Source organism: Falco naumanni, chromosome 19 (genome assembly GCF_017639655.2).
Source record: "Falco naumanni isolate bFalNau1 chromosome 19, bFalNau1.pat, whole genome shotgun sequence".
Taxonomy (NCBI): domain Eukaryota; kingdom Metazoa; phylum Chordata; class Aves; order Falconiformes; family Falconidae; genus Falco; species Falco naumanni.
In genome coordinates this window covers 5,751,456-5,776,247 of record NC_054072.1, presented here as the reverse complement: position 1 = coordinate 5,776,247, position 24,792 = coordinate 5,751,456, and the positions used below count along the sequence as shown (strand labels likewise).

The 24,792-nt window shown below is 59.1% G+C and overlaps 1 protein-coding gene across 3 annotated transcripts; it reads right to left on the bottom strand.

Moving 5' to 3' along the window:
* Positions 1–238: 238 nt before the first annotated feature.
* Positions 239–22,693, bottom strand: PLEKHA2 (pleckstrin homology domain containing A2). Of its 3 annotated transcripts, none has more exons than XM_040618156.1 (13): positions 20,778–20,892; positions 19,983–20,102; positions 16,027–16,190; positions 15,035–15,091; positions 12,908–12,956; positions 11,764–11,861; positions 7,964–8,110; positions 4,804–4,950; positions 4,609–4,677; positions 4,397–4,467; positions 3,366–3,429; positions 2,415–2,492; positions 239–1,986 (listed from the first exon to the last, which is right to left on the bottom strand). In XM_040618156.1, exons 3-13 carry the CDS (start codon positions 16,165–16,167, stop codon positions 1,642–1,644), a joined length of 1,266 nt encoding a protein of 421 aa, XP_040474090.1. In that variant the 5' UTR covers positions 16,168–16,190; positions 19,983–20,102; positions 20,778–20,892; the 3' UTR covers positions 239–1,641. The 3 variants fall into 3 exon arrangements, with proteins under 3 accessions (XP_040474090.1, XP_040474091.1, XP_040474092.1); XM_040618157.1 differs by lacking the exon at positions 20,778–20,892 and adding an exon at positions 20,381–20,760; XM_040618158.1 differs by lacking the exons at positions 19,983–20,102; positions 20,778–20,892 and adding an exon at positions 22,443–22,693.
* Between the last annotated feature and the right edge of the window lie 2,099 nt (positions 22,694–24,792).

The following is a 24,792-nucleotide window of genomic DNA, read 5'->3' as shown; positions in this document are numbered from 1 at the left end:
AGCCTTGTTAACTCCAGACCACTCCAGGCGCCGCCAAGCTGGCCACGCCACTGCCACACTGGCCACCCAGATTCCTCAGCAGGAGCAGATCTAAGACGGCAAAAAACGTGCCTGTGTCTGACGTGGGACGTGGCAGTGCGGCTGGGCCAAGGCCAGCACATTTAAAACCCCTGTGCCCATCAGCAGGGCCCCGCGCAACCCCTGGCACCCCCTGCAGTCCCCCACCCCCCCGCCCCGAGCTCCGGTGCCAGTCCCCCTGCGGCTGGGATGCCCACAGAGTGCAGCAGCCCCATGCAGGGATGCCTTCACTTGCTCTGCTTAACACAACTCCGGGCTAAAGCTTTCCCACCCAGACGTGTGCTGCTCTCCACAGGGCACAGACAGAGCCCCAACCATCCTCCTCACTCCGCCACCCCAGGTCCAGGCAAAAGCCCTCAAACAAGGTGCTGCTGCAGCACCTACGCCTGCATGGGCTTGCTGCAGCTCTCGGTCACAGCAACGCAACCTGCTGCTGGCAGCAAGGACAAGGACGCGCATCCTCGCTCGGTGCCAAAGGACTACACACACCTTTTGGGGTGAAGGTATCAGACGATCTCGCTGCCCAGGGAATACCTGAAATTTCTACACGCTATCTATCACACCTTCTACGGCAGCTTATTTAGTTATGGAAATGATGAGTTTGTGTTGCTCTCAAAACTTCCACTCATTTCCATTTCAAGGCAGGCAGCAGGTGAGTTGGCTGGACAAGCCCTCCCAGTTTCATTAAACACTTGGCTTCTGTTGCTTTTTTGCTAAAAGCACTTCACCACCTGGGCAAGACTTTCTGGTGCCCAGATGCATGCAGTGCAAAACCACCACCGTACCTGAGGAACCTCCCGTTGCCGGCAGCCGCTGTTGCACCAGCTGCCTGCCCAAGAAGCACCAACGAGCCTTCCAGAGGGGCTGGGCGGGCAGCCTGCAGCACTGGGTTTCAACGCGGCCACCGGTGTAAAGAGGTATAACTAAAAGCCAACAGACCTGTTGATACACCACTAGGCAGGCAGCGCACAGAGTGGGTCTCCTAGGGAAAAAGTCGCCGAAACGGGCAGTTGCAGTGTGTCCCTTGTGCAGGCAGCTGCGGGCTGGTGTCTCCACAGCTCTGCCCAGCTGCCCGGGGAAGGCTGAGCAGCATGAAAAGGGTGAAAAATGTTTTTCTGAACACAAGAAAGGCCACTCTCCCCTTCATAACTCCGAGACCCCCTGTTGCTTCCTCCAGGCTTGAATACTGGGGTAAATTATGCGGTTGCGGAAGATGATGCCCCCTCCTCCGCGCCGTGCTGGGGACCAGCGCTTCTCGCCCCGCAAAGCCAGAACACGGAGCCACCCGGGGCAAAGCGCAGGCAGGAACCCCATCCCCGGCAGGGCAGGGCACCAGGACATGGGTGCGGTGGAGCCTGTACCAGAGGGAAGAGCAGCAGTGGAGGGAAGGGGCCACTTCACCCCTGCTGAGAAGACGGGGTGAGCTTGGTCCAAGACACTGAGCGGACGCGTGGAGCCCAGCCGGCCTGGGCACGGCGTGGCTGCACACCCCAAGCTACCCCACGGGGACCCCCGGCAGCCAGGGAGGCGGTGCACAGAGCCGGGGGGTGGCTCAGCGCCTGGTCAGACATCGGATGTCCGGATGCTTTCATCGTCCAGGTCAAAGGCAAACGGCTTCTCCTTGAGATGCTGCGGCTCTGACTTGTGCCGCAAGCGCTTGCCTGGCGCAGCTCCAGCGTCGCGCTCTGTGAAGGCTGGCATGAACACCGAGTCTCTCAGCAGCGTGGGCATCTCCTCCGGCACCGGCTGCTTCCCCTCTGCCTGTGGCACCGGGGTCCAGGGCTGCCAGGACGAGGTGGAGGGGGCTTTGCACAGTGCTCTCCTCTCCTCCGTCGCCTGCCTCTGCTGGGAGGGGGCCATGGAGCCCCCAGGCTTGACCATGGAGGTGGATCTCATGAAGGACATTTCCTGCAAGGACAGATGCAGAGTGAGTGCTGGGCTGGGGCTGGGGTTTGTGCATGCAATGCTGTGAGCAATTTGCAGAGCTCTGGGGACCAGAACCAGGCTCTTTACAAGCTCTGTAGAAAGGAAAAAAAACCAACCCTAAGCAAACTGGAAGTCTGAATTCAATGGCCCTTTGCCATCTATCAGGCTCTCGCTTGTGCCTTGGAGCAGAGCGGGGTTCACGCAGGTCCAGTTCGAGGGCTGAATCTCCCTTTTCCATGTTTTTCAGGGAAACTTCTCCAGTGACTGGCAAACCACCCCAGAGAGGTGAGGGATCTCACGTCCTGGAAATGGGCTAACCCAGCACTTACACAAGCCACTAAATAATTATCTTACACATTGGCATAATCTTCATTTAACACTAAACTTTAAGCAGAAAGGACATGACCTACCCTCGGGCGGTTTTTCAGGGCCTGGACCGCCCCTGTGATTACTCGGATCCAGCTGTGCATGTCCTCAGGGCTGTCTGCCTGCAACACACACCAGCAAGGATGAGACTCTGCCTTCTGCAAGCCCCCAGCGCAGCCAGAGCTGATCCCCGCCGCGCCGAAGCATGGGCACACAGGCAGACAGGCTACCAGGGTTCCCGGTATATTTGCTAATAATTCATCCTTGCTTAAAAACCACCGCATCACCCTATTTTCCCCTGCAGTAGGGGAACCACTCTTCACATTGCAGCATTTTTGTATCAGGAATAGATAAAGCATTTAAGGAAAAAAAGCCCCAAACCATTGTCGGGGTGTTAGCAGTCCCTGCAGCAGCAGAGGCTCAGGGTCTGCACCCTGCCAGGAGCCCCCCCCGGACTGTGCTCTCTGGGCAGCACGGTTTGGGGCTTTGCCTGTGCGTGTGGGGATGTGCATCCACAGCACGGAACGTCACGCCACGCCAGTGCTCTTCAGGGACTCAGCAGTGCCGAGAGCCCTGTGTACAGCATCCCCTGCCTGCTGCCGCCTCCTGCCCAGCTCAGCCCAGCAAGAGGGAGACCAACAAGTGCCCCTGCGGAGGACAGAGGGGGCCGCCCAAATCTGCAGCACAGGCGAGGGGCAGACGCAGCCCGCGCACCCGGGATGCTCATCAGATCGCCCCGTGCTTCTGTCTCTGCTTTTTCCTGCTCACACAAATAGCCGCTATTATAAATAAGCCCAAGGGGAGAAGTGAAACCTCCCGGCAGTTCTCCCCTGCTGCCCATGCCCCGGCGCCAGGCGAAGCTGTTACACACTCATCTGCTTGTGCTTGCTGGCCAGAGGCTGCAGGGGAACAGCCCGTTTGCAGGGACGGGGCTTGCACAAGCTGTCGAGAGCTGAAGTGCTGCCGAAAACACAAACCAGACTCGGCTGCCTCACCTGGATGTAGAAGGTCCTGGAGTTCGTTATGATTTCAAAGAGGTTGTCCCGCATCAGGAGGTCACTAGAAGCAGCAAGAAAGAGATGGTCACTACCCAGAAGTCACCATGGTTGGGGAACAAAATAAAAATAAAAATCTGTGTTTATCCTCATCTCTAGAGTGTGCTGTGGGAAAACATGCTGAAGGCGAACCTTGGATCCCATCAGGACTTGGAGAAGACTCCAGCTCCCCAGAGACCTTCAGCTACACACACACACCAGCTTCTGCTGTTTGCATGCAAACCCCTGCCCCTCCCCAGAACTGTAACCCATCTCATTTACAGTTTGTTTTAAATGTGAGCCTTCTCTGACTTATTAAGAAGAAACAATTCAAGGATACATTAATAAATTACATTTTACTGTAGCTACAGAGGGTTTTTTTCTCAGTTAATTTTTCATTGCAAGTCTTGAAGTTACTTTAATTTTCTCAGTATTCGCTGCAATAAATTGTTCCCAAGACATTGTGTAGCCACCTGTGCTAGTTTAAGGAAAACACCTATATACGGCTTTCGGCTGCTTTATGAACACCTCTGTTCCTCCACCACACGATGCTATTTACTGTGCAGGGCCCCCACTCCTTAATCTATGGAGATAAGGGAGCTGCAGGAGAACCCCTGCCCAACAGAGGCGGCTACTGGCAGGAGGAGGGAGGACAGACAGTATCCTGCATCCCACCACATTTCCCCGATCCGCTCGGGGGAGCTGAAGGGGAAGAAATTTCTTAAAAGCAAAATGAAGAGGCAATGTTTAGGTTATGGTGAAACAAGTGAGCGGCCGCACAGCTCAGCCCGGCACCGTCTCGCAGCAGCAGCTGCTGTTGGGGGCCCTCTGGGCTCCCCGAAGGAGGGAGAAGAGTTCCCTCCCTGCCTTCCTCCGGCTCAGCCCCTCAGGGAGCTGCTGCCCCAGCACCTGGAGCACTCGGGGCTCCCCTGGGCTGCTCCAGCCTGGAACAACCTGGGGCTACCGCGGGCAAACACAGGCAGGAGCGTTACCCGGACTTGACCAGGCACTCGTGGGTCTTGCAAATGTCCTTCAGGAGAATCGAACGCAAGGGCTCCTTGTCCTGCGGAGGTGAGAGGAGACAGTGATGGGCTTGGCTGGCCCCTGGGGCAGGCGGCGCCTCCCACAGAGCCCCCTGTGCCAGCAGGGCAGCGGCCCCAGACTTCAGCTCGGGAGCAGCTGGTGCCACGCCAGGGCTGCTCACCTGCTCGCACTTGTAGTAACTGATGGAAAATTCATCCAGAACAAAGTACCGGCGCTTCCAGCTCTTCCTCTGGAAAAAGAGGAGGAAACCACTTGGTGCTGGCTCTGGTGCTCTCCCCAGAGCATCCCCAACCCGGGGGAAGCAGGCAGCCCAGGCCCACCCCCCAGCTCGGTACCGGGGACCCCCAGCACTCACCACGTTCCCCTGCTTCACGCAGTAGCCGCTCTTGAGGACGGGCGGCCCAGCGGGTGGCTTGGCGGCCGAGGTGGGGATGTAGCTCTGTGAGCGCCGCAGCAGCGGGTGGGCAGCCACGTCGCTGCCCTCCCCTCCATCGCCGCCGTTCTGCAACCAGAGAGCAGAGTCACCGGGGAGCCAGGAGAAAGCCACGAGGGCAACGAGGCAGAACGCCTCAGCTGGAGGGAAAAGAGGCCAAAGCAAGCCCCGAGCACAGCGCTGCAAGCCAAGGGCTAATCGCAGTGCCTGCACACGAGCAGGGGAGCAAACCAGTCGAAAGCTGATTTTATCTCATTACATGCAGCTTTTCAGACTGCCGCCCGAGTGCTATTCACTGTTGTGGTGCCCACATATCAAAAACAACATTAAGAAATTGGAAAGGCTACAGAAAAGTAATTTGAGGGCTGAAGAAAATCCCTTGCAGCAGGGAAGTTAAAGGACCTCATCTGCCTCGCTTATCAAACACTGAGAGGGGACTCGACTGCACCGCAGACCCCCTCGGGGGGGGAAACGCAAGGAGCTCTTTCATCTGGCAGAGGGAGGCAGAGCAAAACCCACCAACTGGAAGCTGGAGCCAGACAAACCCAAGTTAGAAAGTAGGGATGCTTTCCAGCTGGAGGAGACAATCTATCATGGGAATAAACGGCTCAGGAAAGCCGTGAATTCTCCGCTCCACATTTGCACAGCCAAATTCTCCCAAAAGGAACTGTGATGTTCTCAGATCAGGTGGAAACAACTAACCCTGCTTCCTCTGCCCCAAGCTGTCTCTTGCCAAGCGCAATGCTCGCTGCGATGAGCACAGGCGGGCTGCGCACATAGCTGTGTGCCCAGCACCCACCCCCTGGATCACGTCAAGCACTTCCCAGTGCATCCCAGGGGCCAGATTCCTGCCCTGCTGCCAGAATCACCCTCTTGCGCCGCCCCATCCCCCAGCAGTACCCTCCCTTCCCCCTCGGCAGCACAGAGGATGGTTGAGATGAAACATCTGTGCTCATGTCCTTCCCCCATCCCTCCAACCCCTTCCTCCAGCTCTGTGCTGAGGTTTGAGAATTGCCATAGCAGCCGGGGCGGCTCTCGCTGCCGCCAGCCTTATATGGCCCCCGCGCCGGTGCGGTTAACCAGCGACCTGCCCGCGCTGCTCCTTCCAGCACCTTCGAGAGGCTGCCTTGGTTTCTCCGGGACAGACACAAGCAGCCATTTGGCTGGCCCCAAACTGCTGCCCAGCACCTCCGGAGAGCAGCGGAGCAGAGCTCCAGCCGGGACGGGACGGGGAAGCCACCCGCTCCCCTCGCCTGGGGTGGCACCAGCTCTGCTGAGCATTGCAGATGTACGTGTCCAAACCCAGGGATGGGGATGCTGCTGCGACAGGGAGCATCATGCCTGGGAGCCAGTTGATGCTGCCAGCCAGTCTGCAGGCGCAGCCAGAGCAGAGGGCTCCCAGCTGCAGCCCCCGAGCTGTGGCAGGGCAGTGGCGGCCGGGGCAGAGCCAGGAAACCACAGACGCACCCAGGAAGCTGCAGCAGGGGAATAGCCATTTCACGTGGGGCAAGCAGCAAGAGCACGGAAAATATTCTGGCAGCTGATGCACCACCTCTAAAAAAACCCTCAGTGAAAGGAAGAAATCGTGCGAGGGCTGAGGATAGAGCTCGTGGCTCTCAGAGGGCGGTGGCATGGGGGGAGAGGGAGGCAGAGTCAAGGGTCAGAAGGAAAAAGGAGCTTTAACTCACTGAAACAAAAGAAGAAAAGTTGCAAGTTTGGCTGCTGCCACTTGTTTGCAAACTTGCACGGCTCCCAGGGACACGGAGGGAGGCACAGCCTTCTCTGCCCTTCCCCACCTCACACACAGGGCTGAGGGTCCAGCAGCATCCCACTGGGCAGTGGCACCAGGAAGGGATGGCTGCTAGCCCAACGCTGGGAGCAGCACCAACCCCACACACCTCTGCACCCTGCTCCTGACAAATCCTGCAGCCAGGAGAGTGTTAAAAGCACCTGCCAGCAAAAAAACACTGCAATGAACTAATTCTCTGCTCTATTTTGAGTGCTGCCACTGTTAAGGGGTGAAGTGAGACCCAGAGCCAGACAAGTGCCCAAAGGTGGGAGATGGGGAGAGCCACATGCGCACCCGGCCACGTGCGGAGGGAAGGGGGTGCAGAGCCACGGCAAGAGGTACCAGCCACCATCTGCAGGATGGGTCAGTCCCTCTGGCTGCTTTGGTGGGGGCAGTGACATGGGGCCCCTCTGCCCCAGGCACCTCAATAGGGGATTTGGACCCACGACGTGCAGGTTGATGGTGTGGGACAGCCAGGAAGCCAAACAGATTCATAGCCTCCTCTCCTCCTCCTCCTCCTCCTCCTCACACTCCCTACTCTCATCACATTTCAGAGCAAGACAAAGGAGAGGTGCTACAGGGTGCTAAGTGCAGCTATTTATACACCCCTGAGTGGGAAGGGTTTGCAGGCACCGAACTGGTTTCCAGAAATGAAAGTGCAAACCAGCCTCCCCAACAGCCCAAACCAGCAACTGCCGCCAGCCCCAAGGCTGGACCCTCCCAGACCCCAGCCCAGCGCCACGCTGCAGGACCCATGCCCACAAGCTCTGATGCTCTGACACGTGGTTAGAGAACGGCAGCGCCCATCGCTGCTGCACAGGAACAGTATTTCTTCATCTGCTGCGCTGTTTAATACTGGTGGGGCACAGCAGGATGCTAAAGCGGTAACAACGCCCCGACAGGCGCTTTCCCTGTGCTCTCCCTCCCCAAAGCAGCAGTCCCAGCAGCATCTGCAACAAGTGATTTGCAGACCCAGCCACCCTCGCCCTGCTCGCCTCGGAAGGCAGCACACCCGTGCTGGCAGGACAGCGACAACAGGAGCCTGACACAACACCCCGCAGGCAGGGACCCTTCCAAGCCCGGCTCAAATGCCAAGGGCCCCGGCAGCGAAGTGCAGGGACATCAAAGCGGGGTGTGGTGGGAATGCCCTGGAGAAAGGTGCCACCTCTTCTGCTTATCCCCATTAGGAGCGGCTCTTAAAACGCCGGGAACAGAGAGACCAAAGCGGAGTGCTGATGTCACAGGGATTTTACCCCCAGGACCTGGGATGGTGCACGGATCCTGCCAGCTCACCTGGTTGATGGAGATGGGTGTGTGGACCACCACCCCCCCGATGATCTCGGTTTTGTAGGCCACCTGGGGCTTCCTCTCCTGGGCCTGGGGCACCACTGGAGGCTTCGCAATCTCCGTGGCCAGTGGGACGCTGCCACCCTTTGGCACCTACAGGAAAGAAAGTGGTGAAGGGCACAGGCGTGACCGAGCTGGGCAGCCCCACACCTGCGCCAGCCACCATCCTCTCTGTCCTCCCAACCTAAATGCAGCGATGTCCCTTTAAAAAATAATAAATGAACGAGCCACCCCAATTAAGGAGGGTGTGGGCCACACCTGGGCGGTTTGCAGGAGGCACTGAGATGGGAGATGAGAGGTGGTGAATAATTAAGCATCACCTCACAGGAGTCTGTGATTCACCTCTGCAGCTCGATGTGTTTGTGGGACACCGGCTCCTTTAATTGTCCCCACTCTACGGACAGCTAGGTTTAATGATGAGCTTTCGTCTGCCTAACGAGGCTGAGCAGCAGCACGTCCGCAGGGGCGCAGCAGCCAGCTGGGCACTATTTTACACACCAAACCACCCATGTGTCCTGCCAACGCACAGCCGGGCAGGTTGTGTCTCAGCTGCGAGCAGCACCGCACCCCTGGGCAGCGGGGAGCCGGCTCCCGGTGCTGGCACCCTCACTCACCCTTCCCAGCTCCCCCCTCCAGCACCTGGCCCTGGATACAAAGGTGGGTTTCCAAGATGTCCTTCCTGACTCTGCCTGCACTTCCACTTCTCTAATGCCATTAATCGGGGTCTCTGGCTCTGACCCACCCTCCTGCCTTCCACCCTGAAGCGCACAGGGACAGACACTCGGCCCTCCCCGTGCGAGCCACACCGTGCATCGGCCGCCGGCCGAGCAGAGCTGGCAGCTGCCCCGAGTCCCCCCAGGCGGACGGCTGGACTCGCATTTAGACCGAGACCTGGGTTAAGTCTTGGGGGGCAGAGGGCTGAGACCTCACAAACCCACAGGCAGGAGCGGAGGAAGGACCAAGGACAAGATCCCCATCACCCCCTGGACACGCTGCCCACGCAGGGCCCCAGGTGCTCTCCAACAGCCAGGCAGCGGCGGGCAGAGGGCAGGCAGCAGCGGCACCTTCGCGTGCCATCGCTAGTGCTTCGCAAACGCCGCGGCCATCAGAGCAAGGGGCCAGACAACAGTGGGCTCCCACATGCCTGCACTGCACAGCCCCGCGCAGACCACCAGCATGCACCGGCCACTTGCCCCAGCAACGTGGGCAAGCAGGAGGCTGGAGCCGGCACAGGCTGCCCAGCCGGAGGAAACTGTTTCATAACGCAGATGCAGAGACATTGTGGGCAGGGGCAGAGGGAAGGAGCCGCATCTCTGCAGGCAGCGGCACCAGGGGGAAGGTGCTGCTCGGCACTCAGCGTGGGGCAGCGCTGCCACCAGCTTGAGCCTCCTCGTGCAGAACTGAGCAGAGCCCCTTGTCACGGTCACACCAGCCCGCTGCATGCCTCACACCTTCAGCCGCCAGCGCTGTGGCTACAAAGGCAGCACATGGTGAGGAAACACAGGAACCGATTTGCCAAGAGCAGAGGAGAAGTCTCCGTGAGAAGCGGAAGCTGAACCTGGATGTCTGCACCAGGAGCAATGCCCGAATTGCTGCCCCATCCTTCCCGTCCCACCCCGGCAAGCGGCTCAGACAGCAGCAGCGTGCAGCGTGCACCCAATGTACAGCGCACGCGAGTGTGCTCGGTGTGATGCACACCCCCCCAGCAGAGCCCCGGAGAAGAGGGAGACCACTTAAAGCCCAGAGGCTGGTAAGGGTTAGAACACTGCTGAAAGCCAGAACGTCTCCCATGCCCTTCTGTCCCCCTCCACCCACGCCAAGGTGATGAAGCCACTGCAACTGGGAGCAGCCCAAGAAAACCCAGGCGCAAACGGAGACCGATGGGAAGCTGCAGAGCAGGGAGAGGAATTTCCCACGCAGGGCAGAGTGGCAGCGTCACCCGCATCCCGGTAGCCCTGTGTTTCCTAGCCAGCCTGCGAGAACTCCTCCCTGCAGGGCTGGACGAGCCGGTCGGCCAGCTGGGACACAGCCAGATGAGAAGAGGTGGCCAACAGCAGGGTCTGAAAGCCACAGCGCTTTTCTGCAGAAAGAGAAGATGCCTCTCTTGCTACCATCACGCCAGCTCCCACCTCAGCAACACGGGCTGCCTGCAAGCAATTACCCTGGAGGAAAGTACTCCGGTAGCACACCTAGACAAACATCTCTGGTTACAACTCCTACCCAGTTTTGGAGGAGGGCTTTTATCACCTGAATAAAAGAGAAGGTACAAGCCAGAGCCCGTGTAGTCGTCACATTTAATGTATTTGCAGATAAAAAAAGAAAATACAAGCCAGGTCTGGCATTGTAGGTGAGTTTCCCACAGGGACTATAACACAGCACTCCAGTGATTTAAAAAAAAAAACTCAGAAGCTATTTGATAGGCCCCAATCCTAAACTGTTTGCCATGATTCTTCCTTATATTTAATTTGCAAACCAAAAACAACAGGCATCAGTGCATGATCTTGTAAAACTGTGCTAGCGTTAAACACTGGCAACGCTTCTAATTGTGGTTATGCTGAAGCCTGCTATGCCCTTGACCCTTTTGCAGGATCCCACACACCCCAGGCTGGGAAGGATCCATCCTGCAAACACCCAGCCCAGGAGCCCCAGCACAGCCTGTGCTCCTGCTCTCGCTGCGTGGGAGAGGGAGCGCAGCAGCATCCCTCATCGCCAGCAGCACCGGGCAGCTGAGGAGCACAGACTCTGTGAGTTACTGGGTCAGTGACCATTAGTTTACGGTTATATGGACACAAGAGCGAACGAGAGGAGATGGCAGAAAAAATCCTTCAGATCCAGGCACAATCCGCCCTGCAGTGCCCTACAGCGCAGGGCATTTGCTACATTTCATCACAAGACCTTGTGTTCCAGGAAGAATAAAAACTGAGTAAATAAATTACCGAGGCACAAGAAAGATGCCCTTTGACAGCCACAGCAAGGAGTCGTTACGCACAACCCCAGCCAGCAAGAGCAACAGGAGGGAAACGGCCCCAGAGCAGCGAGGATGGGAACGGCTCCAGCACGACCTTCCCTGGGTGCAGCTGCCGCACCCCCCCCGCAGCTGGACAGGGAGGGCAGGGATGGGCAAGCAAATGACAGCAAAGTAGATCCCAAGCAGGAGGATCCCTGGGGATGCTGAACTTCCCCAGTCTGGAGCCAGACCCCTGAGAGGGGTCATCGTGTAGCTCTGGTCTTGCAAAGGGCGACAGCAAAGCCGTCCATCCCTGCGTGCTGAAAGGCTGCGTCCCCAGCACATCCCTCCTCCGCTCGCAGCATCCCTCCCGCAGATCCAAACCAGCCTGTGTCAGAGCTCTCGCAGGGCTGGCTGGGGGACCAGGGCACGCTCCCCTGGGAATGAGGGGGGTTTGGGAGCTACAAGCCCCTGTTACAGCAAAGCAAGGGGTGCACCAGAAGCAGAGCCAGCTCCAGAGGAGGACAAGATGCTGCAGCCATTAGCTGGGAGCTGTGCTCCCCTCCCTGCCCAGCGTGCCTCGGCTCTAGCCCAGAAGAGAACCTGGGAAGTCTGACGCGACCTGCTCCTGGGCCAGGGGCAGCCTGGCCACGGCCACAGCTGCTCCCCGCGTGGGACCGGGAGGCGATGCAGGAGGAGAGCACTGCAAGAAGGAAGAGCGCAGCTCTTCCAGGCGCTTATCGAGTGGGCCATCAGGGCAGGACACAGCAACACCAGAGACGAGCATAACGCAACCTACCGTGATCTTACTGGCCCGGTTCAGCGCCTCCACCCAGTCCTGCAGGTCCTTCTGATCGCTGGCTTGTAAGAAATAGCGCTGAGATAAAGCATTGATAACTATCAAAGAAGGGAACAAGAAGAAGAGTTAGGGAACCCCATTCAGTGCTTAGCATTAATCAAACAAACAATAAATCAACAATACGGCACCTCTCAACGCCCAGACCAAGTGATTTGCAGATACTGGTCTCGTAACCTCTTGCATGGAACAGCGGCTGAGGGGCCAGCGCTGGGGCATGGAGCAGGGATGCAGCAGCTGGACGCGCCCTTGCACCAGAGCTTGGGGAGGGCAGGGCTGAAGCCAAGGCTGTGGCATAGCCAAACTAGGGCTTAATTTGGTGCTGAAGTTTGCCCCTTGCACAGGGCGTTTGAGGGCCCCCTGGGACTCGCTTCACTCAGCTCTCAGGTTTTAACTCCCATCCAAACCGTTGGTGGGAACACCCGCAGGGGGATGTGCCATGCGCTCTGGTCTTTGTCTTGGGCTACATCCCTTGTCATAAAGTATTGCAAAGGCAACCTCGTTCCCTTGGGACAAGTATGTGCTTGTGCCATCATTTTTGTTGCTTTAAACACGAGTTCATAGCTCATACACGAGGCACTGAGGCAGCGTGGGTAGGGCTGAGGCTGTTGGGGGGGTGGGGGGGGGCAGTTGGATACCAAACATCCCTTCCTTGCACCACAGCAGCAGAAGCTTCTGCAGGTATTAAAATGGGAAAAAAACCAACCTGTATTGCACAAGGTAGTGCAGCACAATGGGGCACACGGAAAGGATTCAGAAGCACAGCAAAACTGAGGGACCGTCACGGAGGGAACCCACAGGGTCTTGCCTCCCTCACCAAGCTCTGTCTGTGCATCTCACGTGGGCAGTCCCAGTGACAGGGCCACCATGTGGGCCCGTGGCTCGCACTAGCCCTGCACTGGCCCTCTGGCACAACGTGCCAGGCACTGCCAGCAACCCCTTCCCTCCCTGACTGCCAGGACACTGCAGGCAGGTCCAGGGGGTCTGGACAGCAGCAGCCTGGAGGGCTCACGGGGGAGACACCCAAGCTGCAGCCTCCTGTGGGGTTCCTCCCTGGCACAGCCTCGCGGGGGTCCCCCTCACTCACCAAAGCAGAATGGAGTTTTCGGCTTCTGTTTCGGGGTGGCGATGCTAACCTGCAACAGAGGAAATTAAAGAAAAAGCTAAAAGATAATAGCACAGGCTAATGGCACACGTGAGAGCTGAAAGTTCCCACACACACGGCCGCGATGGGGGAGAACTGGTGCTGCCCAAGCTCCCAACTCAGTCCATGCTCCCGGTTCCTCCAAGCCCCCAGCCCAGCACCAATGCTGCAGTGTCAGTGCAGGGGCGAGCGCCCAGCTGCCGGCACGCCACCAGCGGCAGCCTCACCATGCCCTGGCCAGCAGCCGCTCCAGCACGGGGGGAGGCACCGCCTGCCCTCCCCAGCCCCCCGATCACCCCCGTCTGCAGACGGGGAAGAGAGCCAGCCAGCCCGCATCAGGGGACAATGAATGCGGCCGGTGAGCAGGACCCAGTTAGCACACCTGCCCTGCGCACCTCCCGGTCGGAGCCCAGCTGCGTGCCACTGTGGGAGCCCACAGACCACCGCTCCCACCCCAGGCTCCGCCACCCCGGGAATGCCAGGCAGGACCCCCCGGCAGCGCAGATGCCAGGCTGATGCTCAGCACCACCCTCGGGGGTGCCGGCATGTCCCGTGCCCATGAGGACAACATGCATGGCATGAGCCCAGGAGCTGCAGCACAGCTGCGCGAGCTCTCAGGAACTGGCCCGTATCAGACATAACGCAGACCACATGTGGCAACGAACACGCGGTCCCAGGGGAAGGTCAGCGCAGAGACGGGGCTTTCATCTCCCGCTGTCCCCCCCCCGGCACTGGCTGCGCTGTAAAGCAAAGGACAGAAAGCTTTCAAAGGCCTTGAAAATGTGAGTTTCTGCTGGACTAACACAGTCGCTCTTGTCAGCAATTAAGAAAATTGAGGGAAAATAGCAGTGGTTTCTCCCTAAAGAGTAGGAATCATTTATATAAGAATAATATTCCCCGGGGCTCCAAGCACAGTATTCATGGAGTATTTATTCTGACAGGCTTCCTCCTTCAGAGCCAGTCTATAATGCTTTAAATATGTTTTCTCAAGCAAACCTCCATTTTTCTGGCATATTTACCGTTGGTAGTTAGAGCTGCTGGCATAACCCAGTCCTGCAGTTTGTGACCAAATGCTGTCCTACAGCAATTTTCATTTAGGCTAAAACATATATAATTTATAAGTGAGGCTCCTTCTGAAATGGGGAAGGCTCAACCTCCCGGCGTTGCTTCATCTGCGCTTAATTTATAAATCATGATTCAGCAGGAACAGAGAGACCCGTCCAACTCTTTATCCGGCTCCAGCACGGAGCTGAGCCTGGCACAGTGGCCACAAGCCCCCCACTTCCCCCGGCAGCAGCCGAGGGGCAGCTCGCGGGAGGAGGATGGTGGCAGCTCTGCTTTCCACGGCCGCAGCTCAACACGGTCCAGTCACCAGCCCTGCAACAGTTGTCACTGACTGCACTACTTTTGCCTTCCCGTGGAAGCCAGATAATGCCACTAAGACACACACAAGACTAAGTTTCCAGAGGTTTCATCCTTCAGGGTGCCGCTCTCGATGCACTGGTGCTCCCAAACCCACTGCAAGGGGGATCCTGGCACCATCTCTACCTCCCTGTCTTCACTGGGCTGGAGGAGCCGCCTGCTGCGGACCTGGGGCTCCAGCAGGACCAGCGGCGGGCAGCCCCGCACCGGCGTTACCGGGACTGAGTGCCGAGGGGCTCCGCAGTGTACGCGCACAAACCCTGGCCCGGGCCGGTGCCAGAGCAGCAGCGCCAAGCCACCACCAGCTCCGCGTCCAGCCTGTACCGACACCGCACGCCCGGCCCCACGCAGCCTCGTTCCTCGCAGCAGAGCAGCTCCTCTTTGCCCGGCACCCCGACCTCGCAGCCATCCCACGCCGCTCGGCAGCTGAGGCCGAACACCAGTCCCAGCGCTAGGATGAGCCGTGCCACAGCAATGCTCCCCGCTCCCCGCCCAGGCTCCTGTCCCAGGGAGGAGGGCACAGGCTTGGGCAGGATGAGACCTTGCCTCAGGCGCTGCCAGGGTGAGCCATCACCTCTCCTGGGAAAGCTGCACAGACACAGGGACAACAGGGAGCATTCATTTTCCCTCGCCCCACCCCGACATTACCTTGGAAATATAGGTCAGCTGCAGAGATCCGACAGCACCCGCACCGATGGCCAGGTTCTGCAAAACATTTAATGAGCAATGGGAGTTAAATGACAGGCAGAATGCAGAAGAGGCGAGCCAGGCTGTCATCCAGCATCACTGGGGTCAGGCAGCAAAAGCAACAGCCACGCTGCCGGCCTCGGCTGCTTCCCTTCTGCGTGCTCCTGGCTCATCTGGCACCCTACGAGCAGCTGGCGCCAAGCACCATGCCCTCCCCGGTCCTGCTCACAGCCCCAGGCAGCCCCACCTCAGGCACAAGCTGGGCTCCAACTCCCCGGTGCGGCACAGGGAGCCGGAGCCTGGGCCACCACCGGCCCAGAGGCTGCAGCTGAGCAGCCGAGTGCTTCCCCTTGCAACAAGGCAATGAAGAATCTGCCACAAGATGCTCTTCAGGAAGGCAGGTGCCTCCCCAAGCAGCGCTTGAGCACCGTGGGGTTTCCAGGAGGGTCTTCCTAGAGCTCAGCTCTGGCTCTTGCTCTTTTGAACTTGACCGCAAGCACTGGGGCAGCTCCCAGAGACACTGGGCACAACAGGCACAGACTCCATCTCCCCCAGCTACCCAGCTCCTGGTCTAAGAGCTTTTGCTGCATGACACCACTTCCAAGGTGACAACTATTCCTAAGATAACCTCTCCTCTTTCTTGTCATCACTGTCTCTACACTAAGACACAAGGAGATGTAACACCTCACGTTGGCACAGCATCTCTATAGGCTCCTCCAAGGTGTCAGTGGCAGGGCAGCCCTGGAACCCACAACAGTCACCGGGGGGCTGCTCTGCTGGAGTTTGGTCGGGGCCACATCAGCTACAGGAGACCCTGACAGACAGCATCCTCCTTCGGGGAGCCGGAGGAGATGCCTCCACCACGGCAGCCCAGCAGGGAGGCTGGGATGTGTCTACACACTCTTCAACGATTTCCACAGACGTGCCCATGGCCAAGCAGCATGGGACCCTACCTGAGGGTTGTCCATGTACCACAGGAGGCAGTTGGCCTGGGTGTCCAGGATGAAATACCTCCGCAGAAACTTGCCACAGGTCTCATTTTCTTCAATGTCCAGGAACCCGCAGATACGGTTCTGTCGATCCAAGTACGGCATGCCGGGCTCCTTCTCGCATCACCCTGCGGAGGAGGGACAGGCAGGGAGAGGTGGGTGCTCTGCTCCCACGGCCCCAGCTCCCCAAGAGGCTGCTCCTGCACCCACGGCCACCTCAACCTGCTGGTGCCAGACGTGCTGCGATGCCAGCGCAGTCGCCCAGCCTGCATCTGAGCTCACGAGAGGGAAGGGGCAACCTGCCAGGGCTGGTCCAAATGAGCACGTTAGCTGCCTCCCCTCACTGAAAAATGAGGCTTTTTCATAAACGCGTCCCTCCCCACAGAGGTGCACATGGCCCCCTGGCCCCGAGAGCTGCCAACCCCACTGCGGCCAGCGAGCTCGAAAGGCGTGAAAGCCTGCACGAGGCTCAAAGGTGGGGCTGGGGCTTCGCTCCTCACCCAGCCCCCTCCTCTGCATTGAGTCCCACGGCCGCTGGCCAAGTTACCTGCAGGTCCAACTTCCCAACCTGCCCAAACCTCCTGCTGCAGCTGCCAGGCCTCCACAGCCCTTAACACACACAAAGTCAAACGGCTACCGCCAGGCGCTCACACTGCGGGGAAGCTGCCAAACATGAACGTCACCCCACACGCCCTGGTGACAAGAAGGGGTGCCAGCGTGCCGGCCCTGGGTGCAGGCAGGAGCAGGGTAGATCACACCAGCAAGGTGGACCAAAATAGCTCAGCAAGGAACTGCAGGACCCTGGAAACCCGGGAGCTGCAGATGGAGTCAGTCGCTGCACGGTGCTGAACAAACGCTCTGCCCAGCTCGAGGCTGCTCGTGGCACAGGGCAGCACCGTGGCCACCAGCACGTCCTGGGGCAGTGACAGACTGATTCCAAGTGACAGTCCGGGGCCCCCAGCCACTCCATCACAGCGATGGTCGCATCCCACCGGGCTGCCCCCCGGAGAGCTCAGCAACGTGGGGTGGCAGCCCACTCACAGAGGACAAAGTAGCCACAAAGGATCTGGTGGGAGATACCGGGTCCCTGGGAACTGCAACAAAAAATAATCCCAAAGCAGACTGTGCGCTAGAGAGAGCCTGAGCACACTCCCAGGAAATGGAAAACAATCTGCAACTCCAGCAGAAAATCTGTGCAGCCAGGATGCAGAGTCAGCAGGGAAAACAATGACCCATCGCCGCGGGGCCAAGCCGTGTCACCAGGTCTGCCAGGGGCACGGACCCTCCCCAGTGCAGCCCCCAGCCAAGGCGAGCGGAGCTGGGCTGCAGGGACAACCTCGCGGGCAGCCGCCGCACAAACCTCCTCTGCCAAAGCAGGGAAAACGCCACGCCGAGCCTGCCGCGGGACAGGACGGGGCACGACGGCCCCGAGCAGCCAGGCCAGGGAGCGCGGCAGCCGTGTGCCCACGAACAGGCTTTGCTCGCGTCCCCCGTGGGCGCCAGACGCGGGGAGCCCAGCGTCGCCCTCAGCCACCCCGCAGCAGCCACCGAGTCAGCAGCAGCGGGTGCACATTGCCACCGCTTGAATTTGGCAGCGGCTCCTGCCCACGGCGCACGGCAGAGCTAGAGCCACGGTGAGGGGAGCCCCCCAGCACCCCTGCAGTGGGGCTGCCCCAGCCATGCGCCGGCAGCGAAGGCAGCGCCGAGAGCCACGGGCACATCCCTCCGCCCGGGCAGAGCCCCCTCGCCGCGGCTCAGGCTGGGCAGGCGGCGATGGAGGTGGCCGTTACCGAAAGGATGCGAGCTGAACCCAGTGTGGTTTGTCCGGTAGAAGAGGGGTGATTTGCACAGGTGCCACGAGCCGAGGCTGAACAAATAAAAGATCTCATGCAGAAAAGGAGGAAATACTATTTTTGAACCGAATGGCTGCAGTGGAGTGGGGCCCTGAGAGGCAAGCATTGTGCAAGAGTTGTGGTGCAGCTGCAAAGGTGGAGGTGGCAGAAAACAAGTCAACCTGTTGTGAGGATCTCAGAGTTTATCATCAGCGTTTCAGAGATGGGTATCACTGCTTTGCTGAGAGGGAAATCATACTGCTTCAGTAGAAGAGATTGTTTTAAAACAACACGTTTGCCCTGATGCAAAGGTTATGTGGGCACTTTGCATTTTTTTTTGTGGGCGGGGGGAAGCACACAGAAAGCAGATTCCCAAGTGCCCTCAACCGTACCAACACGTTCAGACCAGGCCTCATAAATTATCTCTTCCTCCTGCTGCTAATAAAAGTCCAGAGACTTCTGCTTATGAGAGGAATGAGAAAGAGCCGAGGTGTGCCACAGGCAGCAGAGGGATGAGCCCCCAGCCCCTCAGGGCTGTAGTGCCAGACCCACGGGACGCCTCCTGGGACCCCCTATGTTCCCCCTGCCATCCTTAATTAACACGGGCTGGGCTGAAAGCCCACAAACCAGCTCAACTTTTCTGCTCCAGCTGACCTCAGACTGCACTTGGATATGCAAAAATCTTTGGGCAGAGGAGACTGCAATTGCTCCAGACTCTGCCCTCCAGACCACGCTCCCCTGAGCCAGCCAGGCTCCCTGTCCCCTCACACCCCACTGCCTGCAGGACATGAACCGTCTGTCTCCTTGCAGCCACTGAGAACTGCACTTTTCCATAGGAAAAGGATAAAAGTAGCATCTCCAGCTCCACCAGCATGTGGGTATTTGTTCCCTCTCCTCAGGAACCCCGGGAGGGCTGGAAAATCCTCAGTTTGCAATAACCTTTGCTATTTATACAGCACTTTGTAAACTCCCAGTCACAAATATTTCTATGCGAGACTCAAACTTGTGCTTTCTGTAGGAAGGACACAAGACTAAACCTGAGGGGGAGAATAAGAGGGACTTCACAGAAAATCAGCATCATTTAAAGGTGCGGATGAGTCCCTGACGGCCTCGCTGTGAGGAGGTGCTCCAGGGGGCAGCCTTTACGGAAAGACAAGGGACACCACACTGGCACTGGGCACTGGCACTGGGCACGGGAAGGTTTACCGATGATGCACACGCCCGACTCATGGAGGCTAATCCACCATCCAGTGACTTGAACTTCCTGAGCACGCCACCGAATCAGGCCCTCAGGGTCTCACGACCAGATCCCATTTATGAATTTACACCATTTTGTAATAAGCACATTGGAGACTTCCAGGGCTCTTCCCCACCTCTGAAGCAAATGACTTCCCAGCTTTTTTGAGAGTCATAATATCCCACCAAAAAGGACAACCCTTTTCTGGCTCAGTTAACAAGATGACTAGAGCAATTAGGCTACAGAAGGTTTACAGCAAAAAATACCCTCTCGCCTGCCTCCCGAGATCCAGGTAAGCGCTTCCCACGAAGAGCAGAAGGTGCAGGGCACCGTCCAAACAGCTCCCGAGCCCCGCTCTGCAGTCACTGCTGGCTCCAAGGCCTCGTGTGCAGCCACACAGCCAGACTTTCCAGGAAGCACCCCCAGGACGCCAGCGCTTCACTGCACCGCCACGGCTGTCCATGCCCTCTCTGCCCAGCTCCTGGCACTCACAGCACAGCTACAGCCACAGCAGCGTGACCCAGGGACACCCCCCAGCAGAAAAAGCCAAGGCAACGAGACCTGGCAGTCCAAGCATCGCAGCAGCACTGGCCAGAGGCATCTCCCCGCCACCTCGCCCCAAAGCACAGCCCATTGCACCTGCAGGCAGCCCCAGCAAGCAGCCTCAGCATCATCCTCCTCCTCCCCTCTCACCCACCCATCTGAGCTGCCCTGGTGCTGGGCTGGGGCACAGGACGGGTACCCCCGTTTCACAGGGGCTGCAAGCTGCGATGCCCACTGCCCCCATGCAGCTCCGCGAGATCGGGGTGATGGCTGCGAGCCGCAGCGGTTGCAGCACTACTTCCTTTTACCTGGTCTTGCAAAGGAGTTTCCAGCGTTCACCCCGCCGCCGTCGATCCGCAGGCTGACACACGAGGCAGACGGTGTAGGCAGAGCCCAGCAACTAACTCATGCTAATTCCAGACGTTTGCCTTAATTAAATAATTAACCTGTTGAAAGGCAGGCTGGGAGCAGCAAGGATGCGTTTCTCCAGCTCCCCACAGACAAACAGCCAGGAGAACGCTCGGAATCGCTGCAGATCCCAAGGCTCCCCGTGCGTTTGCTGCCGACCCCGCAGACCCCAGCAGAGAGCAGTGCGTGCAGCACCCCCGGACCTCCCGCAGGGACCCCGTCCCCCAAACCAGGGGCTACCAGCAGGAGCAGGCCCCGCTGCCCCCAGCCCCCCCACGCCCACGCTGCCAGCACTAACGTGCAGGAGCGACTGGCACCGCCGCCAACGCCGCGCGGCCTCTCCCCTCCAGATGCTTCCAGCTGCTGAGCCTGGAGTTTCTGCCGCATCCCGGGACCGGCGGAGCAGCCCCGCTTCCCAGCTCCACCCCGGGGCCGGGTCCCCCCGGACCCCCGGCACGGCAGCCACGCAGCGCCGGGCGGGGCGGGGGGGGGGGTGCTCCAGCGCCTGCAGCCGCCCCGAGCCCGCGGAAGCCCCTTCGCCGGGGGGAGGGCTGAGAGGCAGCGCCGGAGGGAGGAGGGGGCAGCGAGGGCCCCCCTGCCCACCCCGCGGGGTCCTCCAAGAAGCGCCCGAGAGGGGAGCGCTGCGCACGGGCGGGACGGCGGCTCCGCGGCCACGCGCAGCGCCCCGCACTCACCCCGCGGTGTCCGTGGGCTGCGCCCCCCGCGCATGGCCGGCGGGGCGGGCCGGGGGCTGCGGCGCGCACGCCGAGCGGCGGGGGGGGGCGGGCGGAGGGGGTGTGCCCCTGGCTCCGCCGCCGCTTTTTTCCGGGTTAATTACGTCTGCCATTAGCAAACCCGGCCCCGGATGTGAGTGCGGGGCGCGGGGGGCGGCCCGTGGGGCGGGGGGAGCTGCGCGCCCCTGCACCCCGCGCACCTGCAGCGGCCCCGGCGCCGGGCTGGGTGCGCCCCCACGGGCAGCCGCCGCGGGGGTCCCGATTGGGGCCAGCCCGGTCCCGCTGCCCGCCCGGAGCGCTGCACCTTCGCCGCGGGGTGGGCGAGCCCCTCCGAGAGCCCCTGCCCAGCCCCAGGGCCGTCCAGGCAGACCACCCCCACACTCGGCAGAAGGCTGCTCGGTACATCTGTGCCCTCCGAGAGCTCCGGCTCCGACACCGGGACGCTCGGGCAAAGAGCTTCCCAGCCCCCCCACGAGCTGCCCCGTGGGGAACGGCTGCATCCCCACCACGTGAAACTGCCCCCCCCACCACCACCACCACCCGGGACCCACCACCCCAACCGAGACCCCACCTGGGCAAGGGCCAGCCCGCAGCGGGGCGAGCAGCGCCTGCGCCGCCAGCAAGATGCTCAAAATAGCAAGTGGCTTCGCATGCAAGGGAAGTTAAGGGTGGGCACGCTCCGGTGGTCCTGCCGTACAGTTAGGCCTCACACTGACACAGAGTCCCAGGGCTTCCAAACCACGTAGGGCTTCACTGCTGCTTTACAGAACCTTGCTCTACTCCCATGGCCTTATTATGGGGTGCAATGTCAGATAGAGCAGCAGCAGGGCAGATAACAGGCACGTGACCGAGAGCGGCATGCGTCTCGGGTGAACTGCCCCAGCCTCTGCATCAAACCAGAGCAATCCCCGCTGGTTTTGTTAGTGGTTCAGATCCAGGTTCCACCAAGCCGACTACCCCATGCGTTCCCCCCTCCCCAAGCAGCAGTTAGAGCACTCACACGCTTTCACACCAGCCCAAGGATGCACACGCATCTGTGGGCACATGCACGTGGAGTGGCAGAGCTCAGAGCTGGCACCGCAGGAAGGGGGGGGGAGGCTGGAGAGGATGAGCCCCCATCCGGACCCTGCAAAAACACCACAGCACTGCAGGACAGAGCAAACGCCCGATGGGGTTGGCACACCAGCCTTGCAGGGGGAGAGGGGCAAACCCTGCCAGGTAACACAGAGGTTATGCTGGGTGTCCAAACTGAATTGCACCGCTCACCAAAACACCGCAGACACCCTTGCAGCAGGTGAGGTCTCTGGGGAGCCAGCAGTGAACCCTGCAAACAGTTATTCGTGTGCTCGTGGAGCCCTGGGGTTCCTCCTCACCTGAGGAAGCTGCAAAAACGAAGCCTGGAGTTAATAACTGATGTTTTCCAAGAGCAGCCACTGCTCCCCTTTGTGATGTGGTCTCAGGGTCCTTGCCATCTTCATGAACCTCCTCGTTTGAAGCCCAGGGCAATCAGGCATGTGCTGGGCTTGCAGGCACTGCCTGGTCACCCAGAAAACTTCACAGCTGCATCAACCAGTCATTTGTTTGTCAATCATCTGAGCCCATTACCCACACCCCAGAGGTGCCTACCTGGCTCAGCCGATGTAGCCCAGACAGTCAGTGGTGCTCACACCCAGCCCGGGGGATCAACTCTGCAGAGCTCTGCACCAGCTCTACTGGCCTCCAAGCAATGCCAGTGACCCCAGCCTCCAGCTCCATGCCCCTCACTGATGCTGCATCGTCAGGGTCTTTCCTTTATTTAATTTTAAGTGCTGAGGATCCAGTGCTATGCATTTGCAGATTTTCTTCCCAGAGCAATTGCACCCTGTTCAGTGCTTGCTGTACATAGTGTTGTTAAGTAAACACATTGCCTCAGCCCCCAGCATTTCCTATGGCCTGGGTCATTTTTAGAACAAAGAGGTTCTCCTCCCCCCCCCCCTTTCCATGTTGCAGAAGATTGCCCAAATGCTGTTACTGAAACCATGTGTGTTCATTTCTGTGTGACTCTGCTCCAGGCCCATGTCACCGCCCCAGGAGCAGATGAAACCACAGTCTGTCACAGCAGAGCAGCCTCCAGCCCGCTGCAGAAACAACGCGCTGGAGCGGGGCAGGCGAGGGCCCGGGGGGGGGGTTGTGCTCACCCGGCTCTTGGGCTGTGCCGGAGCGTGGCACTGACCGGACATGAGCCGCCGTTCCTGCAGGAGCATCACTTAGGAAAACCGCTGCTTCAGTGCAGGGTGGATTTGGGGAGAAGGAAACACTCACCTCCCCCCACCCCATGCCACCCAGAACAGTGTGGGGTCCCTGCAGCTGCACCCTCAAAAAGTCCCTGCTTTCTCCCCGGAGCTGCATCTGGCCCTGAAGCACTTTCTCCCCGTGTGGGTGAACCTGATCCTGGTGCTGCTGGCACAGCAGAGGGTGCGCAGGGAGCCTTGCTGTCACAGACAGGCACCATGCAAGTGGTGCTTTCCTAGCACTTTGCACAAGAGGTTATTTTTCTCTAGAAATTTCCTGTTGGACCCCGACAGGGCTGTTGGCCCCATCTACCCTCACTCAAAGCTCAGCGTTCAGCACCATCAAATAAATGCACCGTCCAGCTCCGCGGTCGCAGCTGCTCTCCTCGCCGTTGCCAGCCGACCATGGCCACCTGTCGGAGAAGCATCTCCCCTCCCCACTCTTCATCCCTCCCATTTCCCCGCTGGGGGACGGTCCAGCCCCACGCCCTGCCAGAAGCTGCAGCCCAAACTGCATCATTTATTAATTACATCAGGAGAAAAGCAGCAATGACCTCCCTCCCCATCCCTCCTGCCAGCGCTCCCAAGAGCCCCGAGGGAGCATGTACAGCTGCAAGCCGATACACCCAGGGTGACCCTAGCCTGGGTGCCCATTTTGCTGTGCATGACAGAGGAGGATTTTGGCACTGCTCCTCATGTACTTTTTCAGGGAAGAATCATCCCTCGATGCAGCTGGTGAGTAATTCTTCACACTGCCTGGCTCCCCCATGCACACAAACCCTACAGCCTGCCCTTGCCCAGCTGCAAGAGTCTGATGGAGCCAGAGTCTGAACGTGCCAAGCACTCACTATAGGGCTTTTGAAGGTGCTATAAGGGAACCAAAACCTGAAGCATGAAAAACGCACCAGTTATGGAAATGCAGGCCACAGCAACTGGGTTATACCGAGAATTAAAAATAATAATAATAATAAAAAAAGACAAACAAAAAGAAAATGAAGAAGTTGGAAAAGCAACTTTCCTGCCTCAAAGCAGGGCTGGCCACTCCATCGGGTGAGGACAGGGCTGTGTCCAGGCAAGCTCTGGAAGCTCAGCGGTGGATGCCCACCAGCCTGCTGCAGCACAGGCCCCCTTAAACCAGTGTCTGCACCTGCATGGAACAGGTCACCACACACAGGGAACAGCACACACACACTGAGATGTGGGTGAGAGGCAGAGCTTCAGTGCCAGGATTTCAGCACAGCCTCACCCACAGCCCGTGTCCATCCCACGCGTGTCCTCTCCTTCCCACTGCTTGCTGCACTGCCTGCCTACCAGCCCTTCTTGCTGGAGTTCTCCACCCTCACTCTGCCAACCACTGTCTTTCCCCCCCCCTCCTCATCCCTCTCTGCTTTGCAAAGACTAAACTGTTCCATGGAGTATTTTTATACTGGGGCATCTCCTGCAGACCTTGTGACTTGCGCCAGAGCCTGGATCTGAAGCAGCTCTGTTTTCTATGGGCACAGTCACATGGCAGCTAGTCACACTGCTGCTCTTCCTTTATTCCGAGAGCCTTTCAGTTCTCCTCCTACATGTTTCAATATATTTTGCTGCTGTAGCCTGCCTGGGGGTGTGAGCAACCCCTTGAACTTGCAGAGACACCCTATTAGCAGACACAGGGTCACAAGGGGATCCCCAGGGCAGGGCACCCTCTGTCCCAGGGCCTTTGG